The sequence below is a fragment of the Thunnus maccoyii genome, chromosome 4 (genome assembly GCF_910596095.1).
Source record: "Thunnus maccoyii chromosome 4, fThuMac1.1, whole genome shotgun sequence".
NCBI classification, from domain to species: Eukaryota; Metazoa; Chordata; class Actinopteri; order Scombriformes; family Scombridae; genus Thunnus; species Thunnus maccoyii.
Window position 1 is genome coordinate 15227732 of NC_056536.1, and position 19173 is coordinate 15246904.

Sequence of the window (19173 nt, forward strand, 5' to 3'; positions counted from 1 at the left end):
TAAAGTGTCATGGCAGCTGGTAACTAAAAAATAACAAAACCGAATTCACAGTTGATAGTGAAAGATAATGATGTGTTGCAATTGAAAGAAATGTCTGATGTCTACATGAATATCTACACTATGAGTATCTACATGTGTTGTGTGTATGCAAACATTTATATGTGCATGCATGTAAGTTTGAACACTTTTCTTGTTTTTTTAATATTGTAACATGTGTTTTTTGCTTCTCTTGATTTGATGTTTTCTGTTATTTTCTACACAGAAAAACAGACTTCCTGATTTTATTACCACAATCGACAGTCAAAGATGAAAAGTCAAGGTTACAGCAGTTATGTGGTTTAAGTTGGCCTGTTAACTGTTCTGCCGTCATACATCATCTAAACTAAGTTAAGCAGATTCTTGTGTTTTTATCCTAATGGTGCACTTATGGAAACTGGAAAAAGAGATCCTCAGTGAAATAAATCCTCATCTGTCTCATTAAAACAAGGAAGAAGCCAGTTAAAGGTCAAATCCAGCATCCCTGTGATGATGGTGGCACCCATGAAACATCAGGTTTTAATAACTTACAATCACAGAATCCAACTTTTATTTGGTTTATTTGTTAAACTGTCTCATCTTCACAGGACTCTGTACATACAGTCTGCAGCTGAATCATATATGTCATGCTCACAATATGCAGGCTTTAAATTACCAGGCTTGCTCTTGTCTGGCACAGTTACACCATTAAAGTCCCCAAGACCTTAAAAACTATGATTGTCCTCGAGGCAAAGACAAACCTAGTGATTTACTGAGGAAGAAGACATTTCTAAGTGCTGGTGTATGCAAGATGAGCGCCAAGAGGCATCAAATCTGTGGCCTCTTAATGATCTCAACTGTAGAAAACACTTGCCTGTCACTTCACCCATTAAGGTAAATACTGTTTTCTCCACCTGTGCTTGTTTAAAAGTGTTTTTATCAGCTTGTAAGTGTTGATCGCCAAACAGGAAAACAACTGGCATCAATCAAATGCAGGCCATAGAAAGGCCGTAAACTTCAGTCCAGAGAGGAAGGATGTTAGTGGAACAATGAAAGTCTTAAATCAAGGTAAGTGTCTTAAATCAAGTCCTTTGATCACTTTGTAATTGAATCAGTTCTTTGCACACAGAGACACACAAAAACTCACACAGAGGTTTGTAATACTATATTTTTGAGGACTCTCTTTAACTTAATGTATTCTCTAATTCCACATTTACTCCTCCTTCATACTTAATCTTCACCTTATTGCTGAGAGTTAGATAAAAAAGATTGATACCACTCTCATGTCTGTACGTTAAATATGAAGCTGGAGCCAGCAGCTGATTAGCTTAGCTAAGTAATCTGTGTAAGTAAAACAAAAAAAGTTGTAGTTTTCAGGGGGGCTATGTGCCAGACTATTTCTTGGCTGGGTGTAGAAACTTCCTGGAGTTTCACAAGTCCAGGAAGTCACACCAAGAACATAACCAATAGTAAAACTGTAACTGTGTCATTTTTACACTCCAGTGTAGGCAGCTAAAGATAAAAGAAAATACATATAATGTGCTAATTAGTAAGCTCTTTTTCAGTCTTCATGCTAAGCTAAGCTAACTGGCTGCTAGCTGCTTCATATTTAGGCCACGTTACACACATGAGAGTGGTGTCAATCTTCTCATCTAGCTCTCTGCAAGAAAACAAATGAGCATATTGCCCAAAATGTCGAATTATCCCTTTAAAATATGAACCAAGATTTTGTCCTGACCCTAAAATAACCTCCTGATGACCAACAAAATGTCGTCACTTTCTTTCATTGTTACGTCCTTGTGAGGACATTTGTTCCTCTCAGGCACACTCACACTCACACACCCCAGAGGTTGACAGCTCCAGCATTTCAAGTTGAAATGTTGGACATGTTGCGACTAGTGAGCACCAACAGGTGATACACGTCGTCCTATTATTTATCACCACTGACTCTCATGTTTTTATTCCATCTTCCTTTTTTTCAGAATGACTGACAGCTTTACCAATAAAGTGACAGTGGCATGATTGTGCTTGCACCGGTTTTCTGTGAACACTGATTTACTTGAAATTCCCAAATGACAAGTTAGTCAGCAATTCCTTTTAAGGCTGTGAGGAAGTGCTTGAGTACAGGTTACCACAAGTAAAGCGGAAGAATTAGAAGATGTGAGATAAAGAAGAGTAACTGTGATGAAGGGCAACTTAAAGATAAACCTACTACGAAACCTAGAAGTTTTAGTCGTCTAGTGTCAAAAATTAGACTCTAACTTTTATCCTCGAAGAGGAAACGAATGATTTCTTTTGGGTTATTACCTGACATGTTTACCTGTAGTCTTAATTTGGAAATAAGAATACAATAACCTGCACACAATAATCTTTTTTTTTTTCTTCCTGAGATTCAATTTCAACACAAGCCTGATTTAAAAACACACTTCAGACAGTGGGAAAGTCGGTATGAGCTGCTGTCCTGTCACTCTGGGGTTTCTAAGAAGAGCTGTGGGCGTTGTCAGCAGAAGTTTCAGCGCCTCCCTTTCACTCTCACTTCAACTCCAGGGACAGAAATCCTCAGTGTCCTGCAGCGAAGCAACAGAGACGCAACGATGGAGTTTCTCTCAGTGTTTGTCTCCGCTGTTCTGGTTTGTGTTGTCAGTGCTGGGATCCCTCATGACGGAATACACTGGACATACACAGGTAGGCCTTCTGATTTCAGAAGTTCATGTAATGTTTAAAAAAGCCTTTTTTCTAGTGATGAAAATTGTTGTGCCAAAAATGACCAGATTGAATTGAAGCGAAAGGTGTTTGGTGCGTAAAACTTGCGCGGCAACTTATCCAATGCGTATTTGTTTTGGTATAAGACAAATAAGCATTAAATAAAACTGCTCTTTTTCCGAGTTGTTTAAAATATTATCAGGCTATTATAATTATAATTCAGTCGAGTCAATTGGCTGCTGGGTTTTTTTCTGCGTGACCTGCGCTGCCTTGACCAAACACTTCGGATGACACAAAATATTGGATGTATACAGTGCAGTAAATAAGATGTGTATATATGTAGTAAATAACTAAAACGTGAGCACTTTGGGGGAAATAATGAACAGCAGCGACAATATAGCTACAGCTGGGTGAGTCCTGTGCGTACCTGTGACCTAATCCTCCACTAAACATCTCAGTTCAGTGGCATTTTAATTGGCTTTAAGAGGTTGAGATCTGACTCACTGGTTGAATTTACCGTATGATGATCGCTTTGTTCCTTGATTCTCTTAATACAGAGGGAGCTTTGGACCAGATGCACTGGCCAACCAAGTACCCTTCATGTGGCGGTAAGAAGCAGTCTCCAATCGACATCCAGCGGCGCAGTGTGAGACACAATCCCGACATACTGCAGCTGGAGCTCAACGGATATGATGCTCAGAAAGGGAATTTCCTCATGTCCAACAACGGGCACTCCGGTGAGAAAAGCCAGCAAGATGATGAAAATTTATAAATTACTCAACAACAGCGTAAAGTTACCATTGAATCAAAGGACTATGACAAAGTTTTGCCAGACTTTGTTACTGCTGATTCCAAGTGAAGAATCTTTGAAAGTTCTGCTTCTGCTTTTCATGCAGCCATTAGTTTATATTGATTTCTGTTTGGTGGAAAATTCAGTTAGCAGATTCCTTGAACTTTCTTGAGTTGTGTAATTCATCACAGTGAACATCTGGTCAGCTCAGTTTTTCTTTAAAGTTCATTACTGCTGCATGATAATGATCTGCTTTGAAAAGTCTGAACTACATCACTTCACAACAGATGATACAAATCTGACCAAAATTAATGCAGACTTTATGTTTACTGTGGTAATACACAAATTAAAACAAGTTTCCAGACTCTGATATTTGATGTTAATGTTATATGGAAATAAATGGAAGCTAACAGCTGTTTGGAAGATAGGAAAATGTATTTAAAAAAATCTGAAACACTACACTAGTTCTGCATAGTGTTTGAAATTTGTGGGAAATGGGCTAAAGCAGCAAAATAACCTCTGTGTGTGTTATTTTTTAACATAAAATATATGAATCTTTTTATGTTTTTATGTTTTCATCAGTACAAATCGACCTGCCTCCTACTATGATCATCAGCAAGGGACTCCCAGGAAAATACACAGCTGTCCAGATGCACCTACACTGGGGCGGCTGGGACCTGGAGACCAGCGGAGCAGAACACACCATTGATGGCATCCGCTACATGGCAGAGGTTGACTTAAAAAGAAAAGACTGAATTTGATCAATTTGAAACAAAAGTTTGCTTTGAGAACGAAAGAAAGGATAGAAAACAACTAGGTTACACACGCAGACGCATCACTGTTGTGATGACACGCCTTTAATATGAAATGCAAACATCCTCTTTACATTGAAAACCACATTCACACAGTTTCAATATACAGATCTGTGCAGCTATCAGATGCTACAGTGAACATGACTTGCAAGAAAACTCTGCAATTATTGAAGTGATCACACTAATTCAGTTCCCTCTCACGATGTAGCACAACAAATTATCATAACAGATCATGAAAATATGTATTGCTTGGGTTGCTATGTTAATAGGGATACCAGAACTACGTTTCTAATTTGAAAACCACTCCGCATCCCCCTCTGTGACTGAAGACACATAAATGCAAATGAATATGCCAGAAGTGTTTGTTTTCTTCTGTATGTTTTCCTGCTCATAAATGTCTTCGCTACTGTTGAACCGGCCTTAATTTTCTTGTTCTTTGAGTTAAGATGTGAACATTTAAATTCAATCTACATTTGTTTTGATGCTAAATGATCTGCCTCTTAATAAAGACTTTTTCCATTTGAAAAGCAGGTCTTTAGGTAAATTTTGGCATAACCTGTTCTGTATTTCTACTGTCTTTCAGCTCCATGTTGTCCACTACAATTCTGACAAGTACGAGAGCTTCACTGAAGCCAGAGATAAGCCAGACGGGCTGGCAGTACTTGCCTTTTTCTATGATGTAAGTAAGCCACACTAACACTTTTGTTCCCTGTCCTCTATGCTGTGCTTTGTCCAAGTTATTCATAACAGGACGGCAGCACTATTTCAGATATATGACCCTCAGTTCTGCTGTAGGAAGTTTACAATGTAAAACAAAAATCTTTGATGTGAAAAACTGCAGAACGGCCAAATGCCCTTTGAAGTGCATGATACTTTGTTTCGGTCATCCTGGGGAGTAAAAGTCTCTATTGAGTGTTGAACTGCCTGCTGACATGTTGAATGAGTGCTTGTTTCCAGAGGAATGCTCTGGACCTCAGACAGTCAGCGGCTCTAAGCTGTGATAGGTCATCGCTGCAGCAACGCCACGGCTGGCATCCGCCGTGATAACAACTCAGAGTGGCTCAGGCTGAGAGTCAGTGGTGATTCAGACAAACCCATTAAGAAACAAAGAATTCCTTGACGTAGTTTGAAGGATAATTTTGGTTATTACAACATTTCATGGTTTTGGTTATCAGTCCTGGTGGTAAAATTAACATTTGAGGGCAGTGGTGGCCTTAAAGGTTAGAGAAGCAAGCTTATGACCCGACGGTGGTCGGTTCAATCCCCCAGACCATCAGGGTAAATCTGGCCCCTCCCTCATTACCACCACTGAGGTGCTCTTGAGCAAAGCCCTTAACCCCAGCTGCTCCAGTGGAGCAGACTGTGGTTGTACTGGGCAGCTTCCAGGTGTGAATGTGTAACTGTGTGGATGTGATCAGGGCGTTCCTGAAAAAGAGAGCATTGCTCCCAGTGAAACTTCCCCCTGAATAAATAAAGGTGAAAAAAAAACATAGTATTCATTAAGCTAAGCTCTGAGATCCGGGAGTCAGACGGGGCACGAAACACGAGCAGTCAGATACAGGATCGTACAGGTTTTAAATAAACCTCCAGGTTAGCCCAATTTATTTGGAAGAGAAAATAAACATGTCAACTGTCATTTCTTTTGAAATGAGGAATTATTACGTTTTCTCGTGCATGCTCACTTTTGGTTTCACTTCCAAACAAAGTGGTTTAGACAATCTGGCTAAACTTTTGGCCCATTTATAACCTGTTTGGTCAACATGTCAACATGTTCCCAGATCATGAGTGTGTTATGGTAACTGATAAAACAAACTTAAAACCCAAGTTGTAAAAAACAGAATTAATTATTTAAAGTTAAAAGCTGAGCTTCTCTGTTTTGGCTAAACATTTAAACCTCTTGAATATTGTAACTCTCTTTTCAGCAAAACATTCCCGGATCATTTACAAGTGGTCCCAAATGCTGCAACTAAACTCTTGACCAGATCCTCTGAAAGGTCTCGTGAGACTGGCCCCCCATAAAATTCAGAATCCAAGTAAAAAAGTTCAAAGTTCATGGTCAGACACCTGTCTACAATAGAGATCTGCTGCAGCCCTACTGTATGTCACCAGCAGGTTTCTATAAGTCCTCTGATCAGAATTTGCTGGTTGTTCCTCGATTTAGGCTCAAAACTAAAGAAGATGGTGCTTTTGAGGTTGTGGCTCCTAAACTTTGGAACTTTATCCCTTTGGATTTAAGATCTGTGGACTCTGTGGACGCCTTTAAAAAGCAGCTCAAGACCCATTTATTCAGACTTGCCTTTGTGTCATTTTCTTATTTTCTGTTTATTTCTGTTCTTTATTGTGTTTCATGTCTGTATGTATGTCTATGCTTTATTTCCTCTGTGAAGCACTTTGTGACGTCTCTGCTCTCAAAAGGTGCTACATAAATAAAGTTATTTACTCGATCAGGTTTGACACAGTTTTGGTGTATTTTCAGGACGGGCATTTTGAGAACACCTACTACAGTGATTTCATCTCCAACCTGGACAAAATCAAGTATGCGGGTGAGTTACAGCTGGACAACGGTGGAAATAACTGTCCTTGAATTGATTGTTTGAGTCTCTTGTGATTTTGACCCCGACAGGTCAGTCCATGCACGTATCGAACCTCGACGTGCGCTCCATGCTCCCCGAGAACCTCAACCATTTCTTCAGGTACCAGGGCTCCCTCACCACCCCACCCTGCTACGAGAGCATCCTCTGGACTGTGTTTGACACGCCCATCACTCTCTCACATAACCAGGTACAGCAGACAGGAAGGCCTTTACTCCAAAATGAAGAACATTTGAAATAAAAAAGCATTTGTTTGTCAAATTACAACAATTAAAAGGGGAAACCTTAAACTTTTTTATTAATATACGGACAATCAGATGGGAAACAGGCTAATTTTGAATTTATGTGGCGATGTGTCATTACTTTCTCCTCGTCTCTGTCGTGTTCAGATCAGGAAACTGGAGAGTACTCTGATGGACATTTACAACAAGACACTGTGGAATGACTACCGCATCGCCCAGCCTCTCAATGACCGTGTGGTAGAATCTTCTTTCCTGCCGCGCCTTGGGAAAGGAAGTGTGTGGCTTTCTGTGACTTTATGATTACACAACATAGCAACATCATTTATTTCTTGAATTGACGTAGGGACAGAAAAAAGGCCTGAGTCTTAATTCATGTTGTTTTCTTTCACCTTTTGTTTTTCCAGCGTTTTGTCGGCAAGATGAAATTGAATCCAAACTCTTGAAGATCGAGGGTCTGATAACTTCTCTTGGAAAGAACATGCATTCAGGTGAGTGAGCTCTTAGTCATAAAAAACTGCTGTGGATGGCGAGAATGTGCTCATATTTACTCTGCTATGTTTGTCTATGTCTCACTCTCTTAAGGTGGACTTCTCAACGCAAGGCCCAGATATGGTGAGTGCTTTATTTCCAATCTGATTGAATCTGTGATTTGTGACTGTGGATGATGATAAAAGTAGATGGATATTTATTGTTCTGCTTTTCTGTCATCCTCAGAGCCTCGTGGTTTGTTTCCTCTGGTGCTCGACTTCCAGGAGAAGAATTCTGGTAGCTATGCCTTAGCCCGCCTCAGCCACCCTATGGACCTCGACTCCTTCACCGTCTGCATGCATGTCCTGCCTCAGGCAGAGGGGGTCCACACCGTCGTCTCCTACTCCAGCAGTGGCAATGACAACGAGCTGATGATCACCATCGGTGAGGACAGAGAGGGCAGAGAAGTGGGGCTCTGGATTGGCAACGAGTTCGTCAACTTGCCGCACAACTTCAGGTCCATGGACTGGGCCAACTACTGCATCACCTGGTCGTCCCACACCGGCGGCGCGGAGCTGTGGATCAACGGCATGGTGGGCGAGCAGCGGTACCTGAAAAGCGGCTACACAATCAGCCCCAGTGGTGTGTTCATCCTGGGCAAAGACCAGGACGGATTACTGGGCATCTCCAACGCAGACGCCTTCGTGGGTAAGATGACTGATGTCAACTTGTGGGACTACGTCCTGAGCACGGCAGATATCCGAGACCAGATGTCATGTGAGAGGAACGGCACCACAGTGGGAAATGTGCTCAGCTGGGGATCCACCAAACTCAGCCTGTATGGAGGGGTGCAGCTGGACAGTCAGTACAGATGCTCCTGAAAAGGCACAGCTGCTTCTGTTTGTATGAGCTTTAATATGCTACAATAAACCAAAAATATCAATGCCTGATTGTGGGGATGTGAAAAGTGTATTGCTATGTAATGAAGGATAAAAATGTCTATCAGGCACCTGTAAATCAATATCAAAGGCAAACTATATCTCAAAGCTTAAGCCATATATTGTATTCATATCTTTGCATCATCAATAAAGGCTTACAAGTGACTTGTTGGTTTGTTTGATGACTCATTCACACCTCTATAAAGCTGTATGTTCACAGTAAGATATAAGATTTTTTTTCTTGCAGGCACAAACAAACTATAAAAAAGTGATTGCACAAAGATTCATTGTAAAATAAAAGATAGAGGCAAATTCAAATAAATTCCAGTCCATTAAAACTACCCCCGGAGTGAAGACTTCCTCTCTGAATGCTCTCACTTGTCTTCAGAAGGCCGTGACCCTCACTGCATCCTCCAGGCTTTCTTTGCTCTCTTTCAGTGGCTGATCCCCATCACCCAGCTTGATTTCCACTTTGTTCCTCTTGGCGAACATCTGGCTGATCTCCAGGAACGTCTTGCTCTTGGTCTCGGGGACCACCAGCCAGATGTACAACAGCGTTGCCAGGCAGATGAAGGAAAAAATGATAAAACTGTAGGAGCCCAGGCCTCTCTGGGGGGAGATGAAGAGGAAAGAAATGCGATCAACATGTCCTCAAGATGACATGTTGTGAATATAGTTACACAAAAACAGACTGGGGACATAAACAGCAGCAAAGGTGAGTTGAAATGTCCTTTGAGTCGGATGCTCTTTTTTGGTTTCTGTTACACAAACACATTCCTCCCTTGTTTGCTTTTTGGTTCAAAGATAAAAAATGCACGAGAGAGGAAGTAAACATGAGAAGTGCATCATGTTTATGTTTATCAATAAGATGATGTCACTTTGTCCATTGGAATAGACAAAATGACAAAACAGGGCTCCTAACTAACAGGGACTAACACCGCTTCTGCTATAAGAGAAAAAGTTAAAATGAAAGAATATAAGATTCTCACATCAGAAAACTGGAGAGTAAATCCCAATCTTTATGACGTGTTTACAAACATAATAACACTGAAAATGTGGAATCAAAAAATATTATTGTATGTTAAGTGTTGTCACAGCGTGCAACCTGCATTAAATGATGTTTTTTAACCACTTGGGGGCAGCGTGATGAGCTGTAAACACAATCTGACATAAATTGATATGAGGAGTCAGAAAACAATTGCTTATATATACATCTGGCACACACAGACAAACATTAGCATTAATTTGGAGTTTCTGGTGTATGTAAGTCCAATATTCATTCTTATTGTAGCTCTGTTTTGGTCTCCACCAACTCCAGAGGAAAACATCTGGCTATAATAGTTGCTAAGTGGTCTGTCTAGTGTTTGGTACTGAACAGGTAGTGTACAGTGGGCTGAAAACAGCCACCTGCTTCAGCTGGAAACAACCTGGAGATGAGAGACGGACCCAAAACAGTGAAGTTTGGTTATGAAGATTATTTCCAGTTCAGATATGAAACTTGGACTGGTTGCTGGCCAGTTTGCATTGCCTAATTAGTATTTTCCATTTCCATTTTCTATTGTGTTCTATGAGTCTTAAGATACATTGTTTTTAACATGTTTTTTAAAAAAATTTTTTATCAGTTATTGATGGTTTAGTTGTCTCAGGTGATTGTGATTTGATTTTTTATTGGTTGTTCCAGCTGTAGCACTCTGGTATGAAGAAGTTGTATCATATTGTGAGTTTGACGCCTGGCAAAGATGACAAAGATGCTGCATTTTGCAAAGAAAGACACACAGCACATATTGAAATAAAATGATTAAAGTCAGGATGTGGAGTGATTTGCCTTCCTGTTTAATCTAAAAAAAAAAATCTGTAATCAATTACAAAACTAATAAACTTTCGCTTCCCCATTTTAGGATTACTTGGAAATCTTGCAACTGACCTCTAGAAAAGGGAAGACCAGGCCAACAGTGAAGTTGGACAGCCAGTGCACGGAGCCTGCGACCATGAAGGCAGCGGGTCTGGCTGACTGCCTGAACATCTCAGTGGTCACCACGTACGGAATGGGACCTGCAGAGCACACATGTGGTCAACCTCAACCGCAACCAAAACATGTGAGACGTATCATCATTCTTCATGGTCACAATGAAGCTGCTCATGTCTCAAACAACTAAGTGCAGTTTACAACATATACCATTACATGTCTGGCCACATCCAAACAACACTTCAGTTAATGGAGCACCCTGTTGTAATCAGTGGCTGTCAGACTCACTTGGTCCTATTGCATGTCCGATGACGTAGATGATGACACAGGTGATGCTGACGTAGGGCATCCACGTCACGCTCTCCTGTCGACACAAACCAGCAGCTGCTGTTATGATTAGCTGATGTTTTGAAACAAGAATAAACATGTAACTACCACTCCGTAATGGCTGCCTTGTGGCCTTGTGGATTATTTATGTGTCTATTCTCTATTCTTGTCTTTAAATTGTGCCTTTGCTCCTTAAATTTGCAACCACTGAAAGCCACTGTGCTGTTGAAAGTGATGTCTGTCTGAAAATCCAGGTGAGATTACAGGGTTGCAGGAGTGCTGCACTCGCTTTGTGGTCCTGTCTAATAGTCAGTGTTTCTCATAGTGGATGACTCTGTTTCTAAGTCTCAAAGTTCTCATGAACTTGACAAACAGAAATGTCAAGTCATCATCTTATCTTCCAGACCATGATAGGAACTCCAAATGTACAGTAAACGTTTTAGTTTTAGTAGGAAATTGCAGCACAGTGATGCTTTTTGTGATGTTTTTGGTTTTGTTGTCCAGTCTACTGAAAGTGAATGAAACAGTGACCACAATGTTAAAGTGCAGCTTTAAAGGGTTGGTTCTTTCATGGCAAATTTAAAACATTTTTTCCAGCATTTTTTTTCCTGCCAGTTGCTGATCTCAGTGACATTTCACAGCGTGCCATTCCCTCCTTGCCCAGTAGCAGTCCTCAGTATGTTCCCGCCTTTCACCATCACCTGATCTCCACCTTTTTTTCCCCCTCTTTTCTGCCTTTTTGGCCTGTTGTGCCTTCCTGCCTGGTGCAGACTTCTGCCTCAATACAACAAACTTTGGTTCGATTTTTCTGCCTCTGAGTTGTGCTTTTCAGTCCATACTATGTGTTACTGAGCTTTTACACACCCAAAACATGTAAAAAGTAATCAGATCATAGAAGAATACCAGTTATAAAAAGTGATTTGACATCTCAGGCCCTGGCCAAATCAAACTAAAACTATCAGCATGGCTTGAAAACACTGGGGGCAAATGAGAGAATGTTTTTGTAGTTTGGGTGGGCCGAACCTTTAATGGTGCTTGAGATGATTCATGTCCATATTGGGTGAACACTTTAGGACTCATGTGGGTCTTGTAGCTGGACAATTATCCAAAACAGAGAAAGCAGTCAAGGATATTTATGGTCTAATAGTAAAAAGTTGTTAACTGGCTGAATCAGTCAGCTGAACAGGTTGGTTTGAAAACCAGACTGAAGGCAAAAATCAGCAGAAAGCAGCAAGATGGCTGCAGTCTAGGCGTTGAAGAGCATCACCAGAGAAAATATAACTGGACTGCTGATTAAATATGATTACTCCAACACTGTTCACCAGATGTGGATGTAATTATCCTCAAATACATTAGAGATAAAAGTCAGCACTTTGACCTCATAGCCATAGTTTAATTTCCAACCTATTTACTGTATTGAACAATATTCTATTATTAAAAATAAAGAAACAGGTGATAAATCTGTCTCTCAAATCCCCTGTGATTCAGTCCTCACAAAAAAATCTCATGACCTCAACATTGAGAAACTTTGACATACAGCAGCAAACTATTTTTGCATGATGAACCACTAGAGGGCAGCAGAACAACATGCTGAGAGTGTGAGTTACACTGAAGCTTTCTTACTGTACCTGGAAGGTGAGAGCAACGGTGAGCAGCACACAGGCTCCACAGCAGATCCCAAAACCACAGAGGAGGAGCAGCCGTCGTCCTGACGCCTCCACGATGAAGACCTGAAGTAAAAAAAATCCCTGTTAATAACTGTTCTTTCCTTGAGATGTGATCAAACAATATCCTTCAGACTTCAGCTCCTCTCCTCAAATGTTTCACCCATAGAGGTTTTTTTTTAAATATTTTTAATGAGGGCACCTACAGCAGCTATGGTCATGAAGACATTCACTGCACCTGTTCCCACAGTCACATACTGGATGTCATTCTCCTTGACTCCTGCACTGGCATAAATGCTGTCTGCATAGTAGTAAATCTAGAAGAGAGAAATACATTATGGTTAAGAATTAGACACAAGTTGGAGGAATGCAGTAAAAGGAATACAGGATCTGCTGCTTGAACAGGACAAGTTACTGTTTAAATGACGAAATCTGATCTGCTGTTATATGTGAAACAGTCTTTTGGTGGGTCAGAGACAAGGACAACTGGACGGGCACGACTCACCGCGTTGACCCCCGACAGCTGTTGGCCCATGTTCATGATGATGATGGAGATCAGCTGCCAGCGAAGGGAGCGCTGGGACAGCAGGGAGAGCACAGACAGGCGGCCCTCGGCCTTCTCCGACTGGTCCTCCAGATGCATCTCTGATATCTCTCCATCCACATCGTCCCAGCCACGCAGACGCTGTAGCGCTGAGGGAGGCAGAACATAAAGTCTTACATACCATAATATACAATTTATATTGCTACTGTAACTGTAACTAGCCTTTCCCTTTGTCTCTTGGCAATGTAAGGCCATTTTTGTGTTTTCTTACCTTTCTTTGCTGTCTTCTCATCTCCCTTTTGGATGAGTGTGTACCTGGGACTCTCTGGGAAGAAGGGCAGCAGCAGGAGCTCTATCACGGCAGGGATACCAGTTAAACCCAGCATGAGGGTCCAGCCTGAACATACAGGGAACAGAGACACCTCTTAAAATCAATGGATCAAATGAAAAACTCTCTCATCTAACCAATAAAGTGTGTCAAACATTTGCCAGAATCCAGTATGTCAATCAGAACCTGTGCTGTTCCCCAGTATGTGTCTGATACCCAGCACTTGAGCACTGAGGATGCCAATGGTGATGAAGAGCTGAGGTACGATGCCAATCGCTCCTCTCAGGTTCTTAGGAGAGAGTTCGCCCAGATACATGGGCACCACATTGGATGAGAGCCCTGCGGGAAAAGGACAGAAAACTTAAGATACATTTAAATCACATCTTATCAATCTTGATTACTTGAATAGTTGAACGTATCTGACCTGCACAGATTCCCACTATAAACCTGGCCACTATAATAATCTCATAGGATTTGGCAATCTCACTGACTCCCATCATGACAGCTGGGACGATGGAGAAGATGTTGTTGAAGAGGAGGGTGCCTTTCCTGTCGTAGGTGTCGACACATTTAAAAGCAAACAAACGAAAAAAGTACACAGTTTTTACTGAGCGTGGTAAATGTGACATATCCATTCATAGAAGGGGCATAACAGGCAGTATTACCTCCCTAGTTTGTTGACCAGCGGGGCCACCATCAGAGAGCCGAAGAAGCCTCCCAGAGGATACATGGACACAGACAGAGACCACAGCAGAGTCTGGAAGTTCTCCTCCATCGGTCTTCCGTAACGCTCCAGGTAGGTGGCATTATAAAACTGCTGCATGAACTGAGGAGAGCAGGACAATACTGATAGAAACACATCATCATATCAATGAACCAGCCTTAGTGTCACTGTGTGTTACTGTAAAGCTTTTGTTTGTTTGCTTGTGTTACCGTTGATGGAGAGTTGACCACAGCCACATTATATCCATACTGGAAGGATGAACCAAATGCAGATATGAGTGTTGCCAATGCCAGGACCGCAGTTAGTCTCTGCCGGGAACAACAGCGCACTGTGTGAATCCTCCTTTTATAACTCAAAGACCATCCATAATGATTACACTATTTGTACACAGATGAAACAAGACTTGAAATGTGACTATGGTGATAATTACACCTGGTGTACAACTCACCCCTCTCCTCTCCACAAGCTTTTCCTTATTCTCCGCCATGGCTGTGTTTGGACCTGTCACTTTCAGCAATGATAATCGTGCACTTTGTTATTACTGCACCAGTGGATTCTTCTTGCCCTTTGGACATGAGATCAGAGAACGTAGCGGTAGTTTACGGCTCGGCTTTGTTTATCTTTTTCATGTTGCTGACTGTGCTCTTGGATTCAGGAAGTTTTGTATGCAATGCACAAGAGATATTAAATGTGGCCCTGGGCTGATTGTTGATATCTGGTTCTTTTATTGCACTGCACCTAAATTGACTCAATTAATGAGATGTACAGCTGTCAATAAATGTTGTAAAGTTAACTTATCATCAAATAGTGAAGCCAGGTGTGAGTGTGTATTGCTTATCAACCTGCAGGCTGGATTACATAAAGGTTTTATGACAGAATGACGACAGAATGATGCCAAAGTCAGCAGAGAGATCAGTGTTGATCCTTGTACAATTTCAAGGATTTATCTGTTTTCACATTGAAGACAATTAATCTCACGCTGATTACTGAACAGGCTCATTGTCTGCTTCAACACCACAGATACAAATCTTTTTTTAATGTTTGCTTTGTCTTCAATTTGTCATGTGCTGCAATGCCGCTAATCTTGACTAAAGCTTTGTCAATACGACGGCACTGATTGCTCTTAAAGCTGGATGTTATTTGCTTCAGGGATACTTCACCGCAAAAACAAGGCTATATATATACAGTATATCTGAGAACAGAAAATGCTGAAGGGAAAAATGAATAGCCTAGTTAGTATTCAGAACTAAACTCGGATTAAAATATCATGAGATATAGCATTAAGTAAAGCAGGGTAAGCTGTAAGAATTTCATCAAAACTAAAGTTTTTGTTTTGTTTGTTTTTAAAGTTATGTTACATTGAGTGAACTTAACACAAGTTTTGATTTGTTTTTTTAAAGTTAAGACCCTATAGATGTTTTCTGTGTATAGGTTGTGCTTATATAAGCTTGCTACAAATAAATATCTCCATCGACAAAAAAAATATGCAGTGACATCTGAAATATGCAAAAAAAGACGTCTTTAATCCAGTTGAATACACAGAGCGGGGTGATAGTAAAGTCACAGCTGGCAGTGTTGGCTCAGGCTGGATTTGGCTGAAATGAACCTCAACTGCTCAGAGGAGTGAAACTTTGTGACATTTGGTCCAAATGATGGAGCCAGTTTGCAGGATCCTTCATTAGGACAATGCACCTAAGGTCACATTAACATAGAGAGACATTTTTTCCCTTTTTGTACATCCTGTCACACCCACAATTTGTTTTGGAAATGTGTGCCTAGAAAATAAGAAAAAATAAGAGTGATTGGTTTAATAAGACTGGGCCATAAAACATTATGCATATACATAATAACATTACATCTCATAGGAAAGCATCAAAAAATGATCTCAGACTTTAACCATCAATAGGATGACATTAATTCAGAAACAGACATCATTACAGTGTTTTAAATCTTCTTAATTACAGCAAAAGATGACATTTTTTCCCTTTTTTATCCTACATAATGGGATCTTTAAATAAAATTTGAGGAAGTAACAGTCGATAAAGCTGATGTTGTTGACAGTGGCATCTCACCATTCCAAGAATAAGAAAAAAAGATGTTATATGTAAACTGTGGTTCACTACTTACTGTTGCTGCTGAATTATTCAACAAGACCAAGAGTCTACAGCCACGCTAGCGCCTCTGTGAGGCTGAACTTGCATGCTGATGAGAGCTAAATGCTCTCATTTGCATGCTAATGCATGGAGGTACAATGTTGATCATGTTCACCATCTTAGTTTGGCACTATACACGGAGTACAACTGAGACTACTGGGAAAGTCATTAATTGTGAAGGTATGTGGTCAATTAAAAGTTTTACTTGATGATGGCACTAGAGGAAAAGTAAGGGATCATGGAAATCCATCCAATAGTTTTTGAAAGATCAAAAACTTCAAATGTGAACCTCATGGTGGTGCCAGAGGAAAAGTCAGAGGATCGCAAAGGTCATTAGCATTAGTCATCATGAAGCCATAAATGTCTGTACAAAATGTTGGGCCAATCCATCTTTTAGATTTTGAAATATTTAAGGGAAGTGAAAAATTTGACCTGCTGGTGACGCTAGATGAAAGGTCAGGGATCACCAAGTCATGAGGATTCATCCTCTGGCCATCATGGAGATCTGCACCATATTTCAGGGCAACAGTTGTTGAGATATTTCAGTCTGGACCAAAGTGATGGTCTGACTGTCCGACCTACATCGCCATATTGAGATCTATATCAATAACATTGCTAAAAATTCATTTACCAGATTAAATTAAGGAAACGGAAGAAAAAAAAAAAGAAAACGCTCTCCTCCTTTTTTTTAGCTAATGATAAAAAATCTAAGGAAGTAAACAGTTAGAAGAGCTGACGTTTTGCTTGGTAATGTGTCACCATACCGAGAAAAGAAGAAGAAAAATGTCACATGTAAAGTGCGAAAACAAAGTGTATTTTCAGTGCGACTTTAACAGTTTTAATGTCTAATTATTCACATACGGAACAACTCTGGAACCAACAAGTAACCGCTCTCTTAATGTAGTCTCTGATGTCTTCTAATACACATGTAAACTAGAAATATACCGCCTTGCAGTTGTATTTCTCCACCGCTCAGTCAACTTGCAGTTTACATTAATGTCTGTCCAGACTTATATAATATCTGTAGTGAAGGACTTTGAAGGAATTTAATAAAATCACTGCAGTTTTAAAGTGGGCACTGAGATTAGTATTACCAAGTATCTGACCAAATGTGAAATATGGCGAGAGTTATGGCATTGAATAATGGCCAGAAAAGTGTTTTTGCAGAACATTATGATGTCACAGTGAAGTCGACCTTTGACCTTTTGGATATAAAATGTCATCATTTCATCATTTTATCCTATTAGACATTTATGTGAAACTTTGTCATAATTAGAATATGAATTCTTGAGTTACGGCCAAAATTGTGTTTTGTGAGGTCATAGTGACCTTTGACCTTTGACCACCAAATTCTAATCAGTTTATCCTTGAGTCCAAGTGGACGTTTCTGCCAAATTTGAAGAAATTCCCTCAAGGCATTCCTGAGATATCACGTTCATGAGAATAGGACGGACAGACAACCTGAAAACATAATGCCTCTGGCCACGGCTGTCGCTGGCGTGGAGGCATAAAAATGGTTCTGTCACCTCTAATTTCAACATCCCGCTGCAGCTTTGACCTACTGCCCATTACCTTTGGTGGACAATGTGTTTGAGAATTGGCTCCGAGAACTACTGACACAGCCAAATGAACAGCCCGTGTTGTGAAATAATGGCCTCCATTAACTTGACTGGTGAATGGTCAGATCATGCTGCGTAGTGCGGCCCTGCGCTGCTCTTCAACTTAATGAATTAAGTGGGCAGGGAGCCAGCAGAGGAGAGAGCAGAAACCCCCTTCCTTAAGTGTTTCCACACGCTCGAGTCGCATCAATGTCAGCCAAATCTCAAAACTAATACAATGAATTAATTCCTGCAGGAAATACAGTGTCGGTCATCTGTGTGCTGGTCCTCAAGGACAAAAAACTGTTAACTGGCCGTTTTGGATTTCATCAGCATAAACAGTCGTCACTTCCTCTATTTTCCCAGACATGGTTTCCAGTGTTACTGATGGTCCTGGGAGAACAACCTCTACACTGTGTCCCATTACTTTAGGCTGCAGATAAAATTAGATTTAAGGAAAACTCTTTACCTCATAAAACTGTGTATTTATGTGTTTAATATTTTCAGTCTAAACAGTATAAAGTCCCTCATGTTCTGTAAATAATGTATGAGAACTAACTCCTCTCATAAGAGTACAGTGTTGTTGCAGTGTAACGAAAAGCCTGTCTGACCTGATATTACAACATTTTACACTTTTGCATTGCCTAATTCATCACCCAGACCAACAGAGACCATTCAAGATCCATAAATTCAACATAATACCACCTGAACAAGACTTCCTAAATAAGCACTTGCCCTCTGTGAGAGTCAAACTAACAATAATCACTTATGGATAAGAGAAAATTGACTGTCAGCGTAGTGAAATTTCTCCTTCCTCACCTTTCCCACCACAACCACAGTAATTAATCTTATTTGGACATAGCTCATCATTCTGAGGCAAGCGCATTAAGACTCAATGGATCTTGCAACAATATTGTAAACAACTAAATGACCTAAGTAGTGGCAATGTAAGGCAGCTTGTCCCAGGAGCCTCACGGGGTTCAGTGGGTTCATACCCTTTGTTGGTATGCATTCAGCCGGTAGCTAAGTCGGGCAAATGGGAGCCAAAAACAGCAGGGGTCAAAGGAGAAGTGAGGCTCGGGTTTCAAGGAGGAAGGATGACATGTGATGATGCTTCATGCATCCTGACCACGATGACAGAGATGATGTCGAGTAAATTAGAGTGACTAACGATACTAACTGAAAAATGTTGCAACTGTGAGGTTAGGCAAGAAATAGAAGGCTTTGAGAAATACAAGACAAAGATATCAAGGAGAATGAACACCTGATATGAGGATTATATGGTGGTGTAATTCAAGTGAATCGAGCAC

The 19173-nt window shown here is 40.6% G+C and overlaps 2 protein-coding genes across 4 annotated transcripts; one reads left to right on the plus strand and one right to left on the minus strand.

The window, feature by feature from the left end:
* The first annotated feature begins 626 nt into the window (after positions 1–626).
* On the plus strand, positions 627–8724 carry ca6 (carbonic anhydrase VI). Of its 3 annotated transcripts, XM_042410277.1 has the most exons (12): positions 627–909; positions 984–1083; positions 2563–2700; positions 3276–3455; positions 4091–4239; positions 4904–4999; positions 6797–6863; positions 6944–7101; positions 7301–7427; positions 7558–7641; positions 7736–7765; positions 7868–8724. In XM_042410277.1, the coding sequence occupies exons 1-12, from the start codon at positions 820–822 to the stop codon at positions 8500–8502; spliced, it is 1854 nt and encodes a 617-aa protein (XP_042266211.1). In that variant the 5' UTR covers positions 627–819; the 3' UTR covers positions 8503–8724. The 3 variants fall into 3 exon arrangements, with proteins under 3 accessions (XP_042266211.1, XP_042266212.1, XP_042266213.1); XM_042410278.1 differs by lacking the exon at positions 627–909 and having other exon boundaries at positions 2406–2700; XM_042410279.1 differs by lacking the exons at positions 627–909; positions 984–1083 and adding an exon at positions 1528–1927.
* A 79-nt stretch (positions 8725–8803) lies between these two features.
* slc2a1a (solute carrier family 2 member 1a) lies at positions 8804–14599 on the minus strand. The gene is made up of 12 exons (XM_042408377.1): positions 14561–14599; positions 14322–14489; positions 14054–14214; positions 13813–13937; positions 13575–13727; positions 13332–13457; positions 13022–13209; positions 12723–12833; positions 12481–12582; positions 10814–10889; positions 10484–10611; positions 8804–9168 (listed from the first exon to the last, which is right to left on the minus strand). Exons 1-12 carry the CDS (start codon positions 14597–14599, stop codon positions 8944–8946), a joined length of 1602 nt encoding a protein of 533 aa, XP_042264311.1. The 3' UTR covers positions 8804–8943.
* Positions 14600–19173: the final 4574 nt, after the last annotated feature.